Here is a 26794-nt window from a genome sequence, read left to right as displayed (position 1 = left end):
TCATCTTCTCTGTCTGTCTGTCTATGTAATGGCTCATTTCCTTGGCTCTGCACTTCAGCCCCCTACAGCTGGGTGCCATTCCCTGGCCCTCTCCCCCCCCTAGCAGGCCAAAGAAAGATGGGCTCCAGCTGGCAGGACAGGGCAGGCTGGGGGACAATTAAAGGAGTGTGGGCGAGACAACCATACCTTATGCCAATTAGTGTGCCTTGAGCCAGTCAGACATGTCATCCATAATGACCTCCAACACTGTGGAGCCAGGTGGGAGTGTGTGTGTGTTGAAGGGGAATAAAGTCACTCAGAAAGGTTAATAATCATATGATTTATTTTTGCTTATTAATATTAATATCAGTTGAAAGTACAGTCCAGAAGCAGTCACTGCAAAAGAAAAGTAGGCATTTGCTTGTGGGGTGTTGCAAGCCATATACACAAACATATGTAACAAAGCACAAGTGACTGCAGCCAGGTATTTACATAGTGTGGGACAACATAGCATTTCCTGTCACAAAAGTCAATCTAGAGGAGTGACCTAACCAAAAGGCGTGTACCTGCCGCAGTAACCATGACATCATCAGAGTGATGCAACACTATGTACCCATTTTTTTTTTTAGCACAGTCAATTCCCTGTTTGAATATCCTGAAAATCCATCTATCCTTCTTTTCTCCATTCCATGAAATGACCACTAATCTGCCATTACTGGACAGATGCAAGCTATGTGGTGGAACTTTCTCTTTCCCCTGCACAATCAACTAAGATGGGTGATTATTAGGGAGAAGGGAAGGATGCATGTTAATAGTATTGGAATAGGTCAAACAACAGTCAAGCCCATCACAGCAGTCCTGCCCATCAGAATGCTCTGTAGTTGTTTGATCTTGCCTTCCTGTGGCAGTGGTGGCAGGCCCCTGTCTGCCCGGTCATCCTCGTCCAGGAGCTGCCCAGGAGGACGTGGCCTGTGGCCTGCATGGAGAACAGGGTCCATCTCAGAGCCTCCTTATAGGAACAGGGAAACAGTTGCAAGACAGAAAGACACTAATACCTGGACTGTAGATCAGTGATCAGACAGGTGAGTGGCAAACCGATAGACATAAGCATATAGTAAGGCAAATGGAGAAACACCAACAGTGTTAGACAGATGGGAATCACAGTGTGATTGACAGTACAGGGATGGAACCTGCATCTCCTTGATCTCTCCTAGTTTAGATACAACTTCCATTCTCTTTCCACTGACTTTTTATAGAGAACAATACAAGCAGAAAATAAAGCAGCCTAGAAAACATTATTTGTCGATCTTGCACAATTTAAATCCTCACTGTCACAATTGCTCAGCTAAAGCCGAAAATCGGCAGCGCTCAGTATGGATGACATAACCTTCCAAAATGAATCTGAACATATCAATAACCTCCTCCTAGGTCTAACCGCCACACCTTTGTGTACCCACATAAACAGACAGTGACACATACTCACAGGTCACTCACTTTCAGCATCTTCTTGGCATCGTAGCAGCGCATGTCGTAGGAGACAGAATAGATGCCATAAAGGGTGGCCTTCACATTCAGACAGCCAAAGAAATCCTGAGGGTTGTTCTTGTACAGGTCAAATGTTATTTTAGCCACATCTTTCCTTGGCTGGGGTTTGAGCTCATTTCGCATTCTGCGAGGAGTGTTCTGGGAGCAGAAATATTGAGAGGGGGAGAGAAAGAGAAACAAAAGCAAATCAATTTCCCCCAGGAATTAAGTCTGGTCTCCAACAGCTTATTTTCGATGGGAAACTCAAATTGTGTGTGAAGGAAAACTGCATAGATAACCTCTTACACTGGCTGTCAAACGAAGATAAATGAATGCAAGACTAGTTAGATCCCCCATGCACACACCCCTCCCCCCTCCACCCAAGGGCTTCAGTCATCTGCAAAAGAACATAACGAGCATTAGAATACAGATGAATTCATTCTGAACGGTGGATGGACAACAGGAGATTAAATGGCATTATGTTAATGAGAGACGCTCAGCATGACAGGAGCCAAGGAAACACACAGGGTGATGCCGTTCAGGTGGCAGCTCATCATTTAATGAATATGAAAATGACCTGCTTTGGACAAACAAACACCACTCAACTCTTGCTCAAATGGTGCTTTTATTATGCCCAAAATTGTAAAGAGGTAACTAAATGAGGGGTTTATGATTTATCATATACACTGACCAGCCAGTTTATTAGTTACACCCGTCTAAACTCAGCAAAAAAAGAAACGTCACTTTTTCAGGACCCTGTGTTTCAAAGTGAATTCGTAAAAATCCAAATAACTTCACAGATCTTCATTGTAAAGGGTTTAAACACGGTTTCCCATGCCATAAACAATTAATGAACATGCACCTGTGGAACGGTTGTTAAGACACTAACAGCTTACAGACGGTAGGCAATTAAGGTCACAGTTATGAAAACTTAGGACACTAAAGAGACCTTTCTACTGACTCTGAAAAACACCAAAAGAAAGATGCCCAGGGTCCCTGCTCATCTGCGTGAACATACCTTAGGCATGCTGCACGGAGGCATGAGGACTGCAGATGTGGCCAGGGCAATAAATTGCAATGTCTGTACTGTAAGACACCTAAGACAGCGCTACAGGGAGACAGGATGGACAGCTGATCGTCCTCGCAGTGGCAGACCACGTGTAACAACACCTGCACAGAATCGGTACATCCGAACATCACACCTGCGGGACAGGTACAGGATGGCAACAACAACTGCCCGAGTTACACCAGGAACGCACAATCCCTCCATCAATGCTCAGACTGTCCGCAATAGGCTGAGAGAGGCTGGACTGAGGGCTTGTAGGCCTGTTGTAAGCCAGGCCCTCACCAGACATCACTGGCAACAACGTCGCCTATGGGGACAAACCCACCGTCGCTGGACCAGACAGGACTGGCAAAAAGTGCTCTTCACTGACGAGTCGCGGTTTTGTCTCACCAGGGGTGATGGTCGGATTTGCGTTTATCATCGAAGGAATGAGCATTACACCAAGGCCTGTACTCTGGAGTGGGATCAATTTGGAGGTGGAGGGTCTGTCATGGTCTGGGGCGGTGTGTCTCAGCATCATCGGACTGAGCTTGTTGTCATTGCAGGCAATCTCAACGCTGTGCGTTACAGGGAAGACATCCTCCTCCCTCATGTGGTACCCTTCCTGCAGCCTCATCCTGACATTACCCTCCAGCATGACAATGCCACCAGCCATACTGCTCGTTCTGTGCGTGATTTCCTGCAAGACCAGAATGTCAGTGTTCTGCCATGGCCAGCGAAGAGCTCGGATCTCAATCCCATTGAGCACGTGTGGGACCTGTTGGATCGGAGGGTGAGGGCTAGGGCCATTCGCCTCAGAAATGTCCGGGAACTTGCAAGTGCATTGGTGGAAGAGTGGGGTAACATCTCACAGCAAGAACTAGCAAATCTGGTGCAGTCCATGAGGAGGAGATGCACTGCATTCCTTATGCAGCTGGTGGTCACACCAGATACTGACTGTTACTTTTGATTTTGACCCCCCCGGGATTCATCAGAACAGGCAATGTTTTTCCACTCCTCAATTGTCCAGTGTTGATGATTGCATGCCTACTTGAGCCACTTCTTATTGTTTTTAGCTGATGGGAATGGAACCCGGTGTTTATCTTCTGCAATAGCCCATCCATGACAAGGATCTTCGCCGTTATTTGTCTGTTTGTGGCCCGCCTGTTGGCTTGCACAATTCGTGACATTTTCCTTCGACCTCATCAAAGAGCGGTTTTGCCCACAGGACTGCGCTGACTGGATGTTTTTAGTTTGTCTCGCAATTCTTGGTAAACCCTAGACAATGTCGTGTGTGAAAATCCCAGGAGAGCGACAGTTTCTGAGACACTGGATCCGGCGCTTGGCACCGACAAACATACCAAGCTCAAGTCGCATATGTCACTAGTTTTGCGCATTCTAACGTTCAATCTAACAGTAACAATGCCTTGGTGCCCGTCTGCATGCTTTGTATAGCAAGTCACGGCCACGAGACTCACTGTCTGCAGGAGCGATCCATTTTCGTGAACGGGGTGGTGTACCAAATAAACTGACAGGTGAGTATGTCAGACAATTTCCCTCAACTCTTCGCCCAGAATAAGTATGCTTTTGCATTTATCTGAACGGAATAATTTTTGATATGCAATATGGGAGTAGATTCTCTCTTTTGTTCCATTTTATCTAAACGGCTTGTTATACAACTGCATCTTCATCTGAGAACACATCAGTATTGTAACTACTAGGTCTTACTGAAATGTGTCTGGATGATGATGATGCTGCCGTGCTGCTGCTATGCACATAGTACTGGCAGATTTTCCATGCCGTGGCAGGATCAGACGGCGGCATCGGGGAATTCGAAAGGTGGATTGTGTTTTTTCATAAATAACAACTGGTGTGCTGCTTCAAGTGTGAAGGAAATGTTGAGCTTTTTCTCATCTGATCTAGAATACCTCATGGTAAGCTGCAGACCGTTTTATCAACCAAGACCGTTCTCATCCATTATCATCATGCCTGCCTACATCCATCCACGAGCCAAGACCACTCTGTAGCTCAACGAACTGTATGGGGCCATAAACAAACAACAAACTGCTCACCCAGATGCAGCATTTCTGGTGGGTGGAGACTAACGCGGGGAGACTTAAAACTGTCCTACAGTGCATTCGGAAAGTATTCAGACCCATTTACTTTTTCCACATTTTGTTACGTTACAGCCTTATTCTGAGATAAAAAAAATTATATATCCTCAGCAATCTACACATAATACCCCATAATGCCAAAGCAAAAACAGGTAAAAAATAAACAGAAATACCTTATTTACATAAGTATTCAGACCTCTTGGACCAACAGGCTCAGAGACAGCTTCTACCCTCAAGTCATATGAATGGTACATTTCCAGACAGCTAAATAGTCAATTAATGGGACCCTACACACACACACACACACACACACACACACACACACACACACTAGACCAATATATATGTAGTAGCTTTAACAGCATTCTCTGGTGTATTCTTCCCTGTAGCTCAGTTGGTAGAGCATGGTGTTTGCAACGCCAGGGTTGTGGGTTCGGTTCCCACAGGGGGCCAGCACAGAAAAAAACAAAAAATAAATGTATGAAATGTATGCATTCACTACTGTAAGTCGCTCTGGATAAGAGCGTCTGCTAAATGACTAAAATGTAAATGTAAAAATGTGTAGCCAGAGGACAGCTATTTTCCGTCCTCCTCTGGGTACATTGACTTCAATACAAAACATCAGAGAATCATGGTTCTCACCCTCTTCAATAGACTTGCACAGTAATTATGATGACTTCCGGAGGACACCCTCCATCCTATCAGAGCTCTTGCAGGATGAACTGACATGTTGTCCACTCAATCAAAGGATCAGAGAATGAATCTAGTGCTGAAAGCATAAGCTACAGGTAGTTGGCACTGCAGTCATAACATGTGGTGAGTAGTTGAGTCAAAGAGAGTGAAAAACAGTTGGGACAGTTTTGAATAAATTAATAAAAAAATTAAGGAGAAGCAGCAGAGAGAGTGAGCTAGTTATATTTTTGTCACGTTCACAGCTAACTAGCTAATCCAGCTTGCTAATTTAGCCTACTCAAAACACCCAGCTCAACAGAGAGGAATGCCATTTATGTTAGCTAGCTGGCTAAGGCTATCACAGGAACTCTTCGAAGTCAAGGTAAGCTTTTGGTTTTATGAATTTATTGCCACCGGGGCCTGCCGGTGTAACTACTAAACTGCACTGCGTAATTGTAGCGGTTTACTAACGCCTTAGTTCTAGTAGCAATGTTGACTATGACGTTAGCCTATATGGTGACATTGACAACGATGCAGGCTGTGTGTAGTGGTTAGTGGTTATGGTATGAAGGTTTGGCTTGGAAAGGTTTTTTTCTCGTCTGCCAATGACTGGAACAAATTGCAACAAAAAAAATCACTGAAGCTTGAGTCTTATATCTCCCTCACTAACTTTAAGCATCAGCTGTCAGAGCAGCTTACCGATCATTGCACCTGTACATAGCCCATCTGTAAATAGCCCACACAACTACCTCATCCCCATATTGTTATTTATTTTTGCACCCCAGTATCTCTACTTGCACATCATCATCTGCACATCTATCACTTCAGTGTTAATGCTAAATTGTAATTATTTCGCCAATATGGCCTATTTATTGCCTTACCTCCCTTATCTTACTACATTTGCACACACTGTATTTGGATTTTTCTATTGTGTTATTGACTGTACATTTGTTTATCCCATGTGTAACTCTGTGTTGTTTGTGTCGCACTACTTTGCTTTATCTTGGCCAGGTCGCAGTTGTAAATGAGAACTTGTTCTCAACTGGCCTACCTAGTTAAATAAAAGGCGAAATAAAAAAAATAAAACATTGACACTCCCACACACATTCACTACAGACGCACGAGCATACTGACAAAACATTATACACACACACACACACACACACACACACACACACACACTTTTATTTTCTGCCGCTACTCTGTTCTTTATTTGACTATTATTATTCATCCTGATTCCTAGTCACTTTACCCTGCCTTCATATACACATCTACCTCAGATACCTTGTACCCCTACACATTGACCTGGTATTAGAACTCCCTATAGATCTCCATTCTTGGGTATTTTATTTATTTATTTTAAACTTTGCATCGTTGGGAAGGGCTCGTAAGTAAGCATTTCACGATAATGTCTACACCAGTTGTATTCGGTGAATGTGACAAATAAAATGTGATGATAATACACAGAAGTGAGGCCTCTTCACCATTCTGCCTGCGTGACCCGGTGTAATGGCACCACCTAGTGGACTCTGTGAGAAGAAGGATCAGAGGTTATATATACTGTACAGTGTCTGTGGAAAGTATTCAGACCTTCACTTTTTTCAAATGTTCTTAGGTTACAGCCTTATTCTAATAATTGATTAAATTGTTATCTTCCCTCAATAATCTACACACAATGTAGAAAATAGTAAAAATAAAGAAAAACCCTGGAATGAGTAGGTGTGTCCAAACTTTCGACTGGTACTGTATACACACATAGTGCCATCGGAAAGTATTCAGACCCCTTGACTTTTCCACATTGTTACGTTACAGCCTTATGCTAAAAAATAAATTTAAAAATCCTTAGCAATCTACACACAATACCCCATAATGACAAAGGTAAAACAGGTTTTTAGACATTTTAGCAAATGTATTAAGTATAACAGAAATACCTTATTTACATAAGTATTCAGACCCTTTGCTATGAGAATCGAAATTGAGCTCAGGTGCATCCTCTTTCCATTGATCACGCTGATGTTTCTACAACTTCATTGGAGTCCCCCTGTGGTAAATTCAATTGATTGGACATGATTTGGAAAGGAACACATGTCTATATAAGGTCCCACAGTTGACAGTGCATGTCAGACCAAAAACCAAGCCATGAGGTCAAAGGAATTGTCCGTAGAGTACCGAGACAGGATTGTGGGAAACTAGTCAGGATCGAGGAAAAGTTGAACGGAGCACACAGAGATCCTTGATGAAAACCTGCTCCAGAGCACTCAGGACCTCAGACTGGGGCGAAGGTTCACCTTCCAACAGGACAACAACCCTAAGCACACACCCAAGACAACACAGGAGTGGCTTCAGGACAAGTCTCTGAATGTCCTTGAGTGTCCCAGCCAGAGCCCAGACTTGAACATCTCTGGAGAGACCTGAAAAGCTGTGCAGCGATGCTCCCCATCCAACCTGACAGAGCTTGAGGATCTGCAGAGAATGGGAGAAATTCCCCAAATTCAGGTGTGCCAAGCTTGTAGCGTCATACCCAAGAGGAATCAAGGCTGTAATCGCTGCTAAATGTGCTTCAACAAAGTACTGAGTAAAGGGTCTGAATATTTATGTAAATGTGATATTTATTTTTTATACATTTTTTAGATTTGCAAACATTTCTACAAACTTGTGTGCAGATTGAGGAAAAAAATAACTTCATTTTAGAATAAGGCTGTAACGTAACAAAATATGCTATTTGTCAGATGCCTCAGGACATTCAAGGCCATATTACATAAAATCTAGTACTGTACATAAAAACTATTTCATTTAGGCCTATTATTTACCCCCCCACCTCCCAAAAATGTAAACAAAAATCAAAACATTGATACCATATGCAGTAAACAGTAGCTATCGCTGTGTGGGCTAGGCTACACTGTGTGGGCTAGGCTACACTGTGTGGGCTAGGCTACACTGTGTGGGCTAGGCTACACTGTGTGGGCTAGGCTACACTGTGTGGGCTAGGCTACACTGTGTGGGCTACTCACCGTTAGCTAGCCAAGACTCATTAGCCAAAAATAAGTACAATTGCCATTTTCAAGAGACTGTGCATAAAAGAGGATGTTAGCGTATTTGCCAAGTTAAATGATATCTGTGATTTTCACTGATTGCATTGATCTAATGGAGGGCCTTAAAGACAGTTTCAGTACATGCAGAGACAAATACAGCATTGTAGTGCTGATCATTATTTCAACACTTTTAGAAATCATGAAACATGCTTCTCCACTTCAACTCGCACTCTCTTCCTCACTTCACTGAGACATAACCATCAGTCCAGTGAAATTACAACAACTGACCTATTACCAGTGTCATCATATAGCAACTGACCTATTACCAGTGTCATCATATAGCAACTGACCTATTACCAGTGTCATCATATAGCAACTGACCTATTACCAGTGTCATCATATAGTAACTGACCTATTACCAGTGTCATCATATAGCAACTGACCTATTACCAGTGTCATCATATAGCAACTGACCTATTACCAGTGTCATCATATAACAACAGACCTATTACCAGTGTCATCATATAGCAACTGACCTATTACCAGTGCCATCATATAGCAACTGACCTATTACCAGTGTCATCATATAGCAACTGACCTATTACCAGTGTCATCATATAGCAACTGACCTATTACCAGTGTCATCATATAGCAACTGACCTATTACCAGTGTCATCATATAGCAACTGACCTATTACCAGTGTCATCATATAGCAACTGACCTATTACCAGTGTCATCATATAGCAACTGACCTATTACCAGTGTCATCATATAGCAACTGACCTATTACCAGTGTCATCATATAGCAACTGACCTATTACCAGTGCCATCATATAGCAACTGACCTATTACCAGTGTCATCATATAGCAACTGACCTATTACCAGTGTCATCATATAGCCTAGCTTCAGACTCAAGATTTGATTCCATGTTATTTATAATAAGAGGTAGGCCTACAAGGAGAAAATCAGACCTCTCTGTATGAAACAATATTTCCAGTCAATGTAAATTGCCTATCACACTTGATCTCCCGCGACCGACTGGGAATTGCACCCCGCTTGCATTTTGACTCAAAGTGATCTCGACCAAGTAAAGGTTGGTGACCACTGTTCTAGTCTATATAGGCTATGGCTGCCTATTGTGATTATTACTGTTATAGCAGGGCATTATGTTCTAGTCTCATAGTCTATTAACTATAGGCCTATGGTTTATTATGTGTAGGTCTATGTGAGTCGCATGTTAACTGATTAACAAGACTATTTGGTCTGTAATGTGAAATCACGTTAGATGGTTTGTTGTGTGCGATCGATTACATTAGTGTATAGGGTAGGCTTTTATGATAATTGAATGATGATTTGCGTGCCCAAATTTTTGCCACACCTACATTTTTGCTGGCCCTGCCATCAGCGGATTTCTGCCAACACCACCGGCACGTACTGCAGCATACAAGCCTATGACGGAAACTGCCAGTTCTCTGCTTCCCTTTGAAAGTCTCTGACTCACCCATCCTTTCAGTCCTCCATTCTTTTAACCATCTGGGTCACATTGTTCCCGTGGTTTAAATTTATGATGAAGAGGTAGTAACCTGACTCTTTCCTTCTCCTCCCTTACTGTCCATCACTCATAAACCACTCTTCTCTCTTATTAAACGTGTACTCGTTCTCAAGCACCCTCTTCCTTCTCTTTCATCCCTTCCACATTTCCTCCTTTGTTCTCCTTACCTTGTTGAGAGGGTCTCGCAGCCCATTAGCCATGATTCCCTTTTTAACGTTGCGGTCAGCGCTGGTGACCTGGAAGGGCTTAGGCCGACGAGACCTGACAAGGAGCTGCTGGGTCATGGAGGCACTGGCTGACACACTGGCTGTCACACAGCTGGTGGAGACACATACAAGCACACAGTCAAAAACGGTCAAATGTATTGGAAAATTATGCTGATCTTGACTCTAAATGTGGTCCTCCGTAGCTCAGTTGGTAAAGCATGGCGCTTGCTACGCCAGGATAGTGCACTCTTAGAAAAAACTGTTCCAAAAGGGTTCTTCTGCTGTCTCCTTAGGAGAAGGAGAACCCTTTTTGGTTCCAGATGGCGCTGATAGAGATGGTCGCCTCGCTTCGCACAGTATTTGTTTTTTTTATGTATTATTTCTTACATTGTTACCCCAGGAAATCTTAAGTCTTCATTACATACAGCCGGGAAGAACAATTGGATATAAGAGCAACGTCAACTTACCAACATTACGAACAGGAATACGACTTTCCCGAAGCGGATCCTCTGTTTGGACCACCACCCAGGACAATGGATTGGATCCCAGTAGGCGACCCAAAACAACGGCACCGCAGAAGGGGCAGACGGAGCGGTCTTCTGGTCAGGCTCCGTAGACAGGCACATCGCTCACCGCTCCCGAGTATACTACTCGCCAATGTCCAGTCTCTTGACAACAAGGTAGACGGAATTCGAGCAAGGGTTGCCTTCCAGAGAGACATCAGAGGCTGTAACATGGCTCTCTCTCTCTCTCTCTCTCTCTCTCTGTTTCACAGAAACATGGCTCTCTCAGGATATGTTGTCGGAATCGGTCCAGCCACCGGGCTTCTCCATGCATCGTGATGACTGAGATAAACATCTCTCTGGGAAGAGGAATGGCGGGTGTGTATGCTTCATGATTAACAACTCATGGTGCGATCATAACAACACACAGGAACTCAAGTCCTTCTGCTCACCCGACCTAGAATTCCTTAAAATCAAATGCCAGCCATTCTACCTACAAAGAGAATTCTCGTCAGCTCTGTACATCCCCCCTCAAGCAAACACCAAAAACTTCACTCAACTTTATGTAAACTGGAAACTATATACACCGAGGCTGCATTTATTGTAGCTGGGGATTTTAACAAAGCAAATTTGAGATCAATGTTACCTCAATTTTATCAGCATATTGATTGTGCAACATGTAGGGCTAATACTCTCGACCACTGCTACTAACTTCCGCGATGCATACAAAGCCCTCCGCCGCCCTCCCTTCGGCAAATCTGACCACAACGCTCATGTCGGCTTATAGGCAGAAACTCAAACAGGATGTACCAGTGACGAGAACCATTCAACGCTGGACTGACCAATTGGAAGCCACGCTCCAAGATTGTTTTGATCACGCGGACTGGAATATGTTCCGGTCAGCTTCAGAGAATGATATTGATCTATACGCTGATTCGGTGAGTGCGTTTATAAATAAGTGCATTGGAGATGTTGTAACCACTGTGACTATTAAAACCTACCCTAACCAGAAACCGTGGATGGATGTTGGCATTCGCGTAAAACTGAAGGTGCGATCCACCACATTTAACCATGGAAAGAGGTCTGGAGATATGGCTGAATATAAACAGTGTACTTATTCCCTCCGCAAGGCAATCAAACAAGGGAAATGCCGGTACAGGGACAAGGTGGAGTCGCAATTCAACAGCTCAGACACGAGACGTATGGGGCAGGGTCTAAAGGAAATCACGGACAAAAACAGCCACATCACGGATGCCGACGTCACGCTTCCAGACAAACTAAACACCTTCTTTGCCCACTTTGAGGATAGTACAGTGCCACCGTCGCGGCACGCTAACAAAGTCTGCGGCCCCCCCTCTCCTTCTCAGTGGCTGACGTGAGTAAAACATTTAAACATGTTAACCCTCGCAAGGCTGCTGGCCCAGACGGCATCCTTAGCCGAGGCATCGGAGCATGTGCAGACCAGCTGGTTGGTGTGTTTACGGACATATTTAAATCGCTCCCTATCGCAGTCTGTTGTCCTCAGATGCTTCAAGATGGCTACCATTGTTCCTGTACCCAAGAAGGCATAGATAACTGAACTATATGACTACTTCCCCGTAGCACTCACTTCTGTCATCATGAAGTGATTTGAGAGGCTTGTCAAAGATCATATCACCGCCACCTTACCGGCCACCCTAGACCCACTTCAGTTTGCATACCACCCCAACAGGTCCACAGATGATGCAATCGCCATCGCACTGCACACTGCCCTATCCCATCTGGACAAAAATAATACCCATGTAAGAATGCTGTTCATTGACTACAGCTCAGCATTCAACACCATAGTACCCTCCAGTACCCTCAGCAGTGGAGAAGATGGAATATTTTAAGTTCCTGGGTGCACACATCACAGACAAACTGAAATGGTCCACCCACACTTTCAGTGTGGTGAAGAAGGCACAACAGCGCCTCTTCAACCTCAGGAGGCTGAAGGAATTTGGCTTGTCACCCAAAACCCTGACAAACTTTTACAGATGCACAATGGAGAGCATCCTGTCGGGCTGTATCACAGCCTGGTACGGCAACTGCACCGCCCTCAACCGCAAGGCTCTCCAGAGGGTGGTGCGGCCTGCACAACGCATCACCGGTGGGCAAACAACCTGCCCTCCATAACACCTACAGCACCCGATGTCACAGGAAGGCCAAAAAGATCATCAAGGACAACAACCACCCGAGCCACTGCCTGTTCACACTGCTATCATCCAGAAGGCGAGGTCAGTAGAGGTGCATCAAAGCTGGAACAGAGAGATTGAGAAACAGTTTCTATCTCAAGGCCATCAGGCTGCTAAACAGCAATCAATAACTCAGAGAGGCCGCTGCCCACATTGAGACCCAATCACTGGATACTTTAATAAATGGATCACTAGTCACTTTAAACAATGCCACTTAAAATAATTCCACTTTAATATTGTTTACATATCTTACATTACCCATATCACATGTATATACTGTATTTTATACCATCTACTGCACCTTGACTATGCCGCTCGGCCATCGCTCATCCATATATTTATATGTACATATTCTCATTCACCCCTTTAGATTTGTGTGTATTAGGTAGTTGTTGGGAATTGTTAGATTATTTGTTAGATATTACTGCACAGTCAGAACTTGAAACATAAGCATTTCGCTACACTCACATTAACATCTGCTAACCATGTGTATGTGACCAATTAAATTTGATTTGAGGTAGAAACCCTTTTGGTTCCAGGTAGAACCCTCTGTGGAAAGGGTTCTACATGGAATCTAAAAGGGTTCTTTCTACCTGGAACTAAAAAGGGTTCTTCAAAGGGTTCTCCAACGGCAACAGCTGAAGAACCCTTTAGGTTCTAGATAGCACCTTTTTTTTCTTAGAGCGTGGGTTCAATTCCCAGGACTACCCATACTTAAAATGTATGCACGCATGACTAAGTCCCTTTGGATAAAAGTGTCTGCTTCATGGCATACATCCCCTCAGTGCTGCGGCATCAGGCACTTGGAGAGAGAAGCAGAGGACAGGAGACTGAGGGACTTCATGGAATAATCCATCCTTTGGATCCACTGCTCCCAGGATCCACTGCTAACAGCACCTGTGGATGAAAAGGGAACAATTCACCAATGTAGTCTTCACACTGCAGTTACAACATCACCACCAGCAGGGAAGGCTACCACCACACTGACTGTACACGGTACTGGGGATCTTTTTACAAATATTTAAAACATTTGTATGAGAGAAACATGACTGACAAAGACAAGCAAGCCATAATTACAGCTCCGAACAGCAATATTTCTGGAGAGAAAAGGCAACCCTTGACAGCCCACGTCTTGTCACATACAATAGACACTTGAAATGTCAGTATCCTAATGTAGCCGACCACAGACAACACTTCATTATAATAGTCTTGTGACTATCTGTCCAAAAGGAATACATTTTTACTAAAATAATATATGGTAATTATTCACTATATACACAAAAAATAAAACATGGTGCTAATGAACTCCACTTTACATTCATACATTCACAGCTATAATTGACAGAAAACAGAGATGACAGTTCTGACACTAAGTCTCCTGTCTACAGTAAATTGAGTTTTGGTTACCTTTTTTGCCACGCTTCTCCATCTCTGTGAAACACAGGTCCAATTTCTGATAATTTATAAATCGACGGATCCTTGATTTCACTGTCTCTTTTTTTGCTCCCTCTCCTACATCACTGGTTCTTTTTTTGCTCCCTCTCCTACATCACTGGTTCTTTTTTTGCTCCCTCTCCTACATCACTGGTTCTTTTTTTGCTCCCTCTCCTACATCACTGGTTCTTTTTTTGCTCCCTCTCCTACATCACTGGTTCTTTTTTTGCTCCCTCTCCTACATCACTGGTTCTTTTTTTGCTCCCTCTCCTACATCACTGGTTCTTTTTTTGCTCCCTCTCCTACATCACTGTCTCTTTTTTTGCTCCCTCTCCTACATCACTGGTTCTTTTACTTTCGTTCTAATCTGTTGACTGTATGCAGTCAGTTATATTCAGCAACTCTCTCAAGCTACCAAAAATAAATCAAATCCCAGTGCTGAAAATCAAGAGATGGCAATAGTAGTGGGCCTACTGATGTCTGTCCAACCGTGGTGTTGTTATCTGACCGATGTCTCATACACATCACTTTAATAACACATCATAGAGTGGGAGTGCCCTGCCTTTTAACTTCTATCAGACCATCCATGTTGCACAACCAGGTGTGTTTTAACAATTAGATGAATGTGTTTAGATTCTATGGCTTACATAATGTGGGTCATAATGTAACTGTAGTAAATCAAACGAGACACATAGTATCAGGCTATCAAAATCCAAAAGTGTTTGTGTAGGCAGGATTCATCTGACTAGTAGCCGAGGTGTGACACAAAACAAAACCATCAATTCAATCACAGATTATATTCACACCCCTGATCTTTGATCTGACCAGTACTGAGCAAAAAAATCTATCATCTTCAACTGAGAATAGCACCACACTAGAAGTGGCATTTTGGGGGCAGCATAACCACTGATGGACACGCTTGTCTTTTGAGCTCATGTATGGTGTGTTCCAATGAAACCTCAGGCTCACTGGGGATGGAGGGCCCACCTTGGCTTTCACGTGTTAAGGAATTGAAAAAAAATACATTTCACAAAGCAGAGTGTCAAAACCTCCTGCAGTCCTTTAGTTTGGTGAGAAATTACTCTTTCACAATTTATTCTCTGTTGCCAGTTATTTCACACGCTGTCTGTGACCACCTAGCTTTTACACACATAAATGCCCCACAGCAATACAGAGCATTGACAAGCTCTCTTGACCACAGGAACATTAACATACACACTCAAATGAGAAACACAATTCAACTGCATCTCAAATCTACAAGACAAGCAAACCACACACCCACCCACACCCCCTCTGGGAGCCAGCCAAATAAGGAAAGTGCATAAACAGATTAAGGACAGAGTGATAAAATGCTTAAGTGCACTGCTGCTTATGCAGTCACAACTCACACCTCCTCACGCAAGATTGAGGCGCATTATTAAACACAGTGGCATTACAGGATCATCTTCACATTAACCCTGACTCAGTAATACAGCTAGGGTAAATGGGATCAACATCACAGTACCAAGTTACCACTTGCCTTCTTACAGAGGGTCAAAAATAGGTCAAGTGCCAGGGTCAGGACAAGTCAGAGCTCGACAATGTAAGCTACAGTACATTAGAATGTGTGCAATTTGCATTATGGTTGATCTGCACAATAAGACACATTTAATTATATACACACACAAGGTCAAACTCAGGACAATGTCCAGTACATTAATGTTTCAACTCCTAGTCACATTACGTGGCAATGCCTTCAATCGAGTATGCAAAGCCACGAACATTTATTTACACAGAAAAAACTAAACATACCTTGTCTGTCATAAATGTTGAATACAATTATATTGGACATTACTCTGCCGATTGATTGTCTGTGGTGTCGGTCAATCAGCTGGTTGAACATTGACAAACTATGCGCAGAAATGTATTATTAAACCGACTTCAAAACGCGGGTCTATGTGTGTGGCAATCAAAATGTTTGCTCATGACGGAAGGCACTTGGACAAGACGCGGAGTACATGCAAGCACACTAACAAATGTTTTCATTGTTTTGATCGTGTGCCAGGTCAACTTCAGTAGCAGCATTCTAAAAAGTCGGGTAAACAATACTTTTCTGTGTATATTTTGTCTTACATTTTGAGCAGCTGAGGGACCAACCAAACAGACAATCGGTAGAGTAATTTTATTCAACATTTTGGCTTATAAAAAAGGTACAATTGCACGGTTTTGCAGTGGTTTGTTTCAGACTGTATACCATTTTTTGGGGGATCAAAGTCTGATTTATTCATTGTGGTGAAGTTAGCTTTATATTAAAGATAAGGATTTTGCTCGTCAATACCTCAACGGAACATGACAGGATGATGGAAATGTCATATTCTAAATCAGCTGACGATAACGAACAAGTTACACCCCGTGTTTTTCCAATTCCGTGCTATATTTACTTTTTGGAGGGGAAATGTAGCTAAACCGTTGCGCTCCTAGTGTTAAGGGACCATCTTAAAACTGCAACGCCTACCAATTGCATGTTAATTAAAAACGTCAGTACCTTCTCAAACCAATTGACATTGTTCAGAGAGACTTCTTCTCAAATATCAACGGCAATTAGTATTTTTATTTACTTTATATTTTCCTTTTATTCACTTTACATAAAAATACTGCCAAAAAACATCAATAGCTTCAACCTCATTTCACTTTCATGATTACAACCAACTGTTATTGCTTCAGGGACCTTATCCTTCCAATCAAAAGCAATAACTTAGTATTTTTTACTCTTAAAAAAAAATATATTTTAATTGAGTTTACTTTGAAAGTAAAGTAAACGGGCACTCAGAGTCTGGAGATGGAGCGCTGTCAACAGGTCCACAGCTGGGAGAACGACTGCCCCTTCTATTAAAGCCACGGAAGTTCAAGACCGACTGCGGTACTACAGGCATTGTTAGCAGAAAACAGTATCCAATTTTTTTTTAAGACAGTCAATGTACCAATAATTGCTTCTAATACACCAGATGTCCTTGAACTGATTATTTTAAAATTGCTTACAGAAGAAGTATAAGAACAATTTAGCTGCTAATGGCAGCCTACAGTACTGCGTCGGCCTTAAACTTGAGTTACTCAAAGAGAGGGTGCAGCACGAAGCTAGCTTGCAACGTCACTTCCTGGAATAGCTCAAACTGCGCATGTTATCTCCATGAGACACCATATTAACCGACTTAATTTGGCTATAATGCACTATCGAGTCTTTACATAGGAAGGAATGGTGTCATGTGATCAATAGCTTTGTCCATTCATATATACACATTGTTAGGAGTGTATAGTGGGGACTGAACCTTGTAACCTGTTGGAGGTTACCAGGTTCAGAGAGCGTGTTTGGGACACCAGATGCCTGTGGTTCCTGGCAGTGGGTCTATAGAGGTCTTAGTGGTGGGGGCTTAAGTGCGGGTGCCCCGGTTCGTGAGGATCTGGAGGTGAATGAGACTGACCGGAATGCAGTTATGGGTGATGTCCAGGGAGAGGGTTGTTGCCCGTGTAGGGAGAGTAAATGTGTAGGCCTGGAGGTCCAGGGAGTAAGCTAGACTCTCAGCCCCAGGAAGAGGGCAGGCAGACAGGGAAAGGAGTGTAGGGCCTGGAGGTCTGGACTTAGTTTGTGGAACTCCAGTGTAAGGAGTGGAGCTCCAGAAAAGGTGAGGCAGCAGTGAGGGCCAGACAGGGGTGGCTTGACTGGGGGAATAGGTCACCTGGTCAGTGGGGGACTGTCTGGTCCTCCAGAGAGGTCCAAGGAGGGTGAGGCAGGAGGCAGGGAGATACTCCGATCCAGACTCATTGCGGATAATTTTTTTTACGTCCGTAGGCCTAGCATAGCGTTTGGCCGGAGCAAGGAGTCTGGGTAGCCAGGCAAGTGTGAAAGGGCTGGCTGAGGCCTACGGTAGGTGACGGACACCGTCCTTCTCGTGTGCAGAGCAGGGTTCCTTGGGTGGTCCCCCGGCTGCTCCCTGGCCCTTTCCCTGGGGCAGGGAGCTGGCTGGAATAGTAACCCTGGCATCCTTTTTTTCATGTAAATTAAATTAAAATTCATTAAAAAAATTGACAAAGTAAAAAAACACTCAAATAATTGCTGTTGATTAGCGATATAGTCACTGAACCAATAAAAGTTGGTTGTATCCATGAAAGTATTATGGGTTTTAAGCTATTGAAGTTAAGTAAGTATTTTTCCTATTTAAAGTCAATTAAAATTATTGCCGTTGATTGAAGAGGACAGGTCCTTGAACTTACTAAAGTTGGTTTGAGAGTTCTGTCATGTGATTTCAAAACTTGAAATTTCAGTTAACAGTGGGTTCAAATTGCACCTTTTAAGATGGTCCCTAAACTGCAGTACAAGGAAAATCTGGCATTGAAATTACTGTGAAGGTCACTTTTTGTAAACGGAACTGGACAACCGGTGTAGCTTCTTCGCAATCGTCAACCGATTCAAAATGTAATTTATACCATCCTGGCATGTTCTGTTGAAGAGGTATTGATGAGCAAAGTCTGAATCTTTATCATAAAGGTAACTTTACCGTAGGGATTTACTGGGCAAACCATGTCCCAGCTCCATTAGGTCTACTACTTAGAAATCTTCAATGAATGTCAGGGGCAAACGTAAATCTACCAATATACAATGAAACAAACGTACTTGTTAGTATACCTTTGAGTCAAAATAGCCTCTCCTTATGGCTGTCTGCTGAGTGTCATCCACCTAGCCATCATTGGCAGCACCTTTTTAAATCACGTAATAAAACATAATTAGGCCTACTGTGCTGAACTCTATAAACGCTGAAATTCACTAAATGTGTTCTTAGTATTTTTGACCGGAGTAACTATAAAAATGAAAATAATCATGGTATTTTTGCATGGTTTATAAATTGCTTCAATGCTTCGTCCAACTTTGTGTGAATAACGACATCATGTGGGAAAATGATGAATGACCTTGTAACACCTGTGAGGCTGCTGTCGGTCGGGCACTGCATCTGGGCAACGAATGAATCCCGCGGCGGTCGAAGCTATCAGATGTGATCTCAAGTATGACCTGTCAAAGCACAGAAATTGCTCAATTCACTACTGCTCTGATGCACCTCAGACCGCTTTGGGGTAGTATACAAATGGTAGACCACATGATAAGCTGTCAACTGCGGCTTCGGTTATGCAGGAAAGTGCCAAAAAATTTGGCCCCCGGGTTCAGTGACTCATCTGTATTTTCTTTTCAAATATCCATTTATATTTCTTAAAATAGCTGTTAACTAACTTATGTTGTCTATGTTGGTAGTGTAGTAGTAGTAGACTACACATGACAACAGTAGCCAAAAGGGGGAGTGAGACCTTTTAAACAGTTGGCTCATTAAAGGCATTTATTTTATTCTTCATTCATCTTCTTCATGATATGGGCCTGGCCTATAGTAATCATACAGATTGTGCTGACACTATTTCTGTATAGCCTATGGTAGGCTATTATATAAACACACACATATATATATATATATATATATATATATATATATATATATATATATATATATATATATATATATATATATACACTACTGTTCAAAAGTTTGGGGTCACTTAGAAATGTCCTTGTTTTTGATAGAATTATAATTTTTTGGTCCATTAAAATAACATCAAATTGATCAGAAATACAGTGTAGACATGGTTAATGTTGTAAATGACTATTGTAGCTGGAAATGGCTGATTTTAATGGAATATCTACAGATGCGTACAGAGGCCCATTATCAGCAACCATCACTCCTGTGTTCCAATGGCACGTTGTGTTAGCTAATCCAAGTTTATCATTTTAAAAGGCTAATTGATCATTAGAAAACCCTTTTGAAATTATGTTAGCACAGCTGAAAACTGTTGTTCTGTTTAAAGAAGCAATAAAACTGGCCTTCTTTAGACTAGTTGAGTATCTGGAGCATCAGTATTTGTGGGTTCGATAACAGGCTCAAAATGGCCAGAAACAAATACCTTTCTTCTGAAACTCATCAGTCTATTCTTGTTCTGAGAAATGAAGGCTATTGCATGCAAGAAATTGCCAAGAAACTGAAGATCTTGTACAACGTTGTGTACTACCCCTTCACAGAACAGCACAAACTGACTCTAACCAGAATAGAAAGAGGAGTGGGAGGCCCTGGTGCACAACTGAGCAAGAGGACAAGTACATTAGAGTGTCTAGTTTGAGAAACAGACGCCTCACAAGTCCTCAACTGGCAGCTTCATTAAATAGTGAACAGGTGACTCCGGGATGCTGGCCTTCTAGGCAGAGTTCCTCTGTCCAGTGTCTGTGTTCTTTTGCCCATCTTAATCTTTTATTTTTATTGGCCAGTCTGAGATATTGCTTTTTCTTTGCAACTCTGCCTAGAATTTATCTTGGTTTAGCTTCTCTAGTGTCCGTGAGTTATTTACTCATATATATATATATATACCTTTATTGAACAATTGAGACAGGCTATAAACATATTCTTTGATGAACATGATTGTGTTGTTTTTGTACCATCATTTTAGTCGTTTTGTAGGCCATATTACCTCACAAACTGTACCACCTGCACACCATCCAGTACTTCCAGGAGTCCAGACGAATGTTTATTTGTAATTTGCTTATGTATCTATCTGAGTTAAGTAATGGTCTGTGCTGTGACTAAAAATTACTCTCAGCATTGCTGCTTTAATTATCCAATTGACTTGGGATCAAGCATTGATCAACTAGATGGATGATCTCTAACAGGGACCTCTGTCTCAGGTCAGTTTCCTCCCTATGCCATAGTCCTGTTATCAGTCTTCTTGTTGGGAATGACGCAGGGTGATATTACTTATTCGTTAGTGCTTTATTGGTTACTGATGCTTGTAATTAATAAACGCCTCTGACGTCAATGCAGAAGAAGCAAGCTGTACACACAGAAATTAGGTTACATTATCTGATTTTATTTTCCAACCTTTCCTTAGTTTGTTACACATACAAATAAAAACAATAAACAGACGCCAAATAGTTCCCTGCCTATTACTATTTCAGAAGATTATCTGCCCACAAATTGTACATTTTGCCCACTGTAGCGGAGACAAAAGACCAGCTTCATCTTATATTTGATAAGTGACATTTAATTAGCACAATTTGTTCTATCATTCTTTTTATATAATGGTTCTGTACAGGCAGACAGTGGATCTTTTTGGCATAAAATGAGGTAAGAATTATGCAATAGAAATATAAAACAGATAAAGGGCTAAACTAATTAAAGACTTCAAGATGTCTTTTCCTCTAATAACAACCATTCCTTCCCATAACCTATCCATCCCTTAACCTGATTTTGAAAACCCACCCTGGTGAGTTGAGAATTGCCCCCCTTAGCCTTTGCCCATACGACCCCAGCCTTTATTTCCTTTTTCCAATGCGTGCCATCAGCTCTGCATTGGCAGCAGCCTTGGCTCTCATGTCGTGGTTCTTGGCAAGATCTATGAGGACACTGAGGATGCTGGTGGGAACATCCAGGGACAGGGTGAAGCGAGACCCTTGCTGGGCTCTCTTGGAGACCTGGGAGGCCGGACGTGGGGCTCTGGTCTGCCGGGGTGTTGGATGGAACTCTGGGGGGAGCAGAGGGCCCAGGATGCCACTGCGGTTTACGAGTTTGACAGCCAACAGGTCTCCTGTGTCTTCTTTTCCCAGCTTGGCACTGGCAGAGTCCGTTATCTGGCACTGGTTGCACCATGGCAGCAGCAGAGCCAGACACAGACTTAGATGCATGCCTCGCATGGTCAGCACAGTTGATCTGAGGGAGGAAAGGCGGAGAGGAAACTTTTTATAGTGAAAATCATACAATTTTGAAGCAGATTTGTTAATTTGCTCTAAATATAGCATGGTTCCCTCATGGTCCTTGTAATGATGGCATGGCACACCATTAATGTTTCCTCAACGGTATGTAATTGCCATGACTAATGGTTACCCACTGTGATATACACTGCTCAAAAAAATAAAGGGAACACTTAAACAACACAATGTAACTCCAAGTCAATCACACTTCTGTGAAATCAAACTGTCCACTTAGGAAGCAACACTGATTGACAATACATTTCACATGCTGTTGTGCAAATGGAATAGACAACAGGTGGAAATTATAGGCAATTTGCAAGACACCCCCAATAAAGGAGTGGTTCTGCAGGTGGGGACCACAGACCAATTCTCAGCTCCTATGCTTCCTGGCTGATGTTTTGGTCACTTTTGAATGCTGGCGGTGCTTTCACTCTAGTGGTAGCATGAGACGGAGTCTACAACCCACACAAGTGGCTCAGGTAGTGCAGCTCATCCAGGATGGCACATCAATGCGAGCTGTGGCAAGAAGGTTTGCTGTGTCTGTCAGCGTAGTGTCCAGAGCATGGAGGCGCTACCAGGAGACAGGCCAATACATCAGGAGACGTGGAGGAGGCCGTAGGAGGGCAACAACCCAGCAGCAGGACCGCTACCTCCGCCTTTGGTATGGAGGAGCAGGAGAAGCACTGCCAGAGCCCTGCAAAATGACCTCCAGCAGGCCACAAATGTGCATGTGTCTGCTCAAACGGTCAGAAACAGACTCCATGAGGGTGGTATGAGGGCCCGACGTCCACAGGTGGGGGTTGTGCTTACAGCCCAACACCGTGCAGGACGTTTGGCATTTGCCAGAGAACACCAAGATTGGCGAATTCGCCACTGGCGCCCTGTGCTCTTCACAGATGAAAGCAGGTTTACACTGAGCACGTGACAGACGTGACAGAGTCTGGAGACGCCGTGGAGAACGTTCTGCTGCCTGCAACATCCTCCAGCATGACCGGTTTGGCGGTGGGTCAGTCATGGTGTGGGGTGGCATTTCTTTGGGGGGCTGCACAGCTCTCCATGTGCTCGCCAGAGGTAGCCTGACTGCCATTAGGTACCGAGATGAGATCCTCAGACCCCTTGTGAGACCATATGCTGGTGCGGTTGGCCCTGGGTTCCTCCTAATGCAAAACAATGCTAGACCTCATGTGGCTGGAGTGTGTCAGCAGTTCCTGCAAGAGGAAGGCATTGATGCTATGGACTGGCCTGCCCGTTCCCCAGACCTGAATCCAATTGAGCACATCTGGGACATCATGTCTCGCTCCATCCACCAACGCCACGTTGCACCAAATACTGTCCAGGAGTTGGCGGATGCTTTAGTCCAGGTCTGGGAGGAGATCCCTCAGGAGACCATCCGCCACCTCATCAGGAGCATGCCCAGGCGTTGTAGGGAGGTCATACAGGCATGTGGAGGCCACACACACTACTGAGCCTCATTTTGACTTGTTTTAAGGACATTACATCCAAGTTGGATCAGCCTGTAGTGTGGTTTTCCACTTTAATTTTGAGTGTGAGTCCAAATCCAGACCTCCATGGGTTGATAAATTGGATTTCCATTGATTATTTTTTGTGTGATTTTGTTGTCAGCACATTCAACTATGTAAAGAAAAAAGTATTTAATAAGATAATTTCTGTCATTCAGATCTAGGATGTGTTGTTTAAGTGTTCCCTTTATTTTTTTGAGCAGTATATTTACATATCAGTGGTTCTAACAGATCATTTAACTCCCGAACATTCTTGAGTTAGTACGTCAGTGTACACTACTGGTCCAAAGTCTTAGAACACTTACTCATTCAAGGGTGTTTCTTGATTTTTCCTATTTTCTACATTTTAAATGTTTTTATTTTACCTTTATTTAACTAATCAAATCAAATGTATTTATGTAGCCCTTCTTACATCAGCTGATATATCAAAGTGCTGTACAGAAACCCAGCCTAAAACCCCAAACAGCAAGCAATGCAGGTGTAGAAGCAAGTCAGTTAAGAACAAATTCTTATTTTCAATGACGGCCTAGGAACAGTGGGTTAACTGCCTTGTTCAGGGGCAGAATGACAGATATTTACCTTGTCAGCTCGGGGATTCAATCTTGCAACCTTTTGGTTACTAGTCCAACATTCTAACCACTAGGCTACCTGCCGCCCCCAGATTCTTCAAATAGCCACCCTTTGCCTTGATGACAGCTTTGCACACTCTTGGCATTCTCTCAACCAGCTTCATGAGGTAGTCCCTAGGAATGCATTTCCATTAACTTAACAGGTGTGCCTTCTTAAAAGTTAATTTGTGGAATTTCTTTCCATCTTAATGTGTTTGAGCCAATCATCTTAATGTGTTTGAGCCAATCAGTTGTGTTGTGACAAGGGGGGGGTTAAGGGGAATACAGAAGATAGCCCAATTTGGTAAAAGACCAAGTCCATATTATGGCAAGAATAGCTCAAATAAGGAAAGGGAAACGACAGTCCATCGTTACTTTAAGACATGAAGGTCAGTCAATACGGAAAATGTCAAGAACTTTTAAAGTTTCTTCAAGTGCAGTTGCAAAAACGATCAAGCGCTATGATGAAAATGGCTCTCATGAAGACCACCGCAGGAATGGAAGACCCAGAGTTAGGAGCAGTTCATTAGAGTTACCAGACTCAGAAATTGCAGCCCAAATAAAAGCTTCACAGAGTTCAAGTAACAGACACATCTCAACATCAACCGTTCAGAGGAGACTGCGTGAATCAGGCCTTCATGGTCGAATTATTGCAAAGAAACCACTACTAAAGGACACCAATAAGAAGAAGAGACTTGCTTGGGCCAAGAAACATGAGCAATGGACATTAGACCGGTGGAAATTTGTCCTTTGGTCTGGAGTCCAAATTTGAGATTTTTGGTTCCAACCACGGTGTCTTTGTGAGACGCGGTGTGGGTGAATGGATGATCTCCGCATGTGTATTTCCCACCGTAAAGCATGGAGGAGGGGGTGTTATGGTATGGAGGTGCTTTGCTGGTGACACTGTCTGTGATTTATTTAGAATTTAAGGCACACTTAACCAGCATGGCTACCACAGCATTCTGCAGCGATACGCCATCCCATCTGGTTTGGCCTTAGTCCCACTATAATTTATTTTTTCAACAGGACAATGACCCAACACACCTCCAGGCGGTGTAAGGGCTATTTTACCAAGAAGGAGAGTGATGGAGTGCTGCATCAGATGACCTGGCCTCCACAATCCCCCGACCTCAACCAAATTGAGATGGTTTTGGATGAGTCAGACCGCAGAGTGAAGGAAAAGCAGCCAACAAGTGCTCAGCATATGTGGGAACTCCTTCAAGACTGTTGGAAAAGCATTCCAGGTGAAGCTGGTTGAGAGAATGCCAAGCGTGTACAAAGCTGGCATCAAGGCAAAGGATGGGTATTTGAAGAATCTCAAATATAAAATATATTTTGATTTGTTTAACACTTTTTTGGTTACTACATGATTCCATTGTGTTATTTCATAGTTTTGATGTCACTATTTTTCTGCAATATAGAAAATAGTAAAAACAAAGAAAACCCTTGAATGAGTAGGTGTTATAAAACTTTGGACCAGTAGTGTATAAATGTTGCTTTGGTCTTCAAACTCTATTTCTGGCGTACATCTGACCATTCAACACTTGTCCAATTGAGAATGAAAGACATTATGGTTCCTTAAAGTTCCTTTTACAATCACATTTACTATGAAAGTTGTGGATCATCCTTGGAAAGTATAAAACATGTAATCATCAGTAATAAGTTCTTACCCAATGTCACAACTTAGGAGTGGTAAGGTCCCCAAAAGGCACTTGTCCTGTTCCTCTTAGATGCAGGGTGGTGGCAAAGTATTTTTCTTCTGGTTCTCTCTGTAATGCACGCACAGATGTTCAACTGGACTTCTCTCTCGTTACCCAAGACTCTTATCGTCCTCCCTCTCTATCGTTCGAGTGTTACTGCACCGTCACATACACCTCTCCCCTACTCTCTGTTTATCTTGTACATCTCTCCATCCCTTGCCCTCCCCTTTCATCTTGTCTCATTTCCCTTTCTGTCATTGTTTGCTATCACCCTCTTTGTCTAAAAATAACATGATGGTAAGTGCAATTTTGTCTCTGTCTAGATTGGATATTACCCCCATCTTCACTCACAAAGAGATAATAAACACAGATTTTCCCATGCTTTAGACATGCTAGACTATTCACATGTATTTTGGGTTTTCTTGATCAGTATGAGAAAAACATAATGCAAAAAACATTAGGTCCACCTATATCAAGTGACAACACTATGGTTGTGGTTGTAACATCTGGTTCAAATTGGTGTGCAGATCCCTATATCTGATTTTGAAGTTATCATGATTAACTTTTTGCCTATGTGATTATCTAATTTTCAGAGTGGAAGAAGTGAAAATGTAATTTATTTTACTCAGATCAGATTGACTTCACATGAAGGGCCATTCACCTGTCACAGCACTTTGCCTGCCACTCATGATCATAGTGTTGTTGAGTGCTGTGACCGCAAAGCCATTCTACTGACAGATTCCGTCTGTCAGTCCTGCCAACAGTAAACTGGAGGGTGTATGCAACTAGGATTTCCCTATAGTTGAGTTAATCAATTTATCAAGGAGATCAACTGATCAATTACCAATGTCTTGGGTGTGTGTTCAGGACGTGTTGACCC

The 26794-nt window shown here is 42.9% G+C and overlaps 1 protein-coding gene and 1 pseudogene across 1 annotated transcript; both read right to left on the bottom strand.

Moving 5' to 3' along the window:
• Window positions 1-302: 302 nt before the first annotated feature.
• On the bottom strand, window positions 303-16244 carry LOC115207190 (cell death activator CIDE-3-like; annotated as a pseudogene).
• Window positions 16245-21261: 5017 nt separating this feature from the next.
• Window positions 21262-22050, bottom strand: LOC115207078 (urocortin-3-like). Its single transcript, XM_029774079.1, has one exon. It carries the CDS (start codon window positions 22027-22029, stop codon window positions 21652-21654), a length of 378 nt encoding a protein of 125 aa, XP_029629939.1. The 5' UTR covers window positions 22030-22050; the 3' UTR covers window positions 21262-21651.
• Window positions 22051-26794: the final 4744 nt, after the last annotated feature.

The sequence above is a fragment of the Salmo trutta genome, chromosome 14 (genome assembly GCF_901001165.1).
Source record: "Salmo trutta chromosome 14, fSalTru1.1, whole genome shotgun sequence".
NCBI classification, from domain to species: Eukaryota; Metazoa; Chordata; class Actinopteri; order Salmoniformes; family Salmonidae; genus Salmo; species Salmo trutta.
This window is presented reverse-complemented; position numbering and strand designations above follow the sequence as displayed.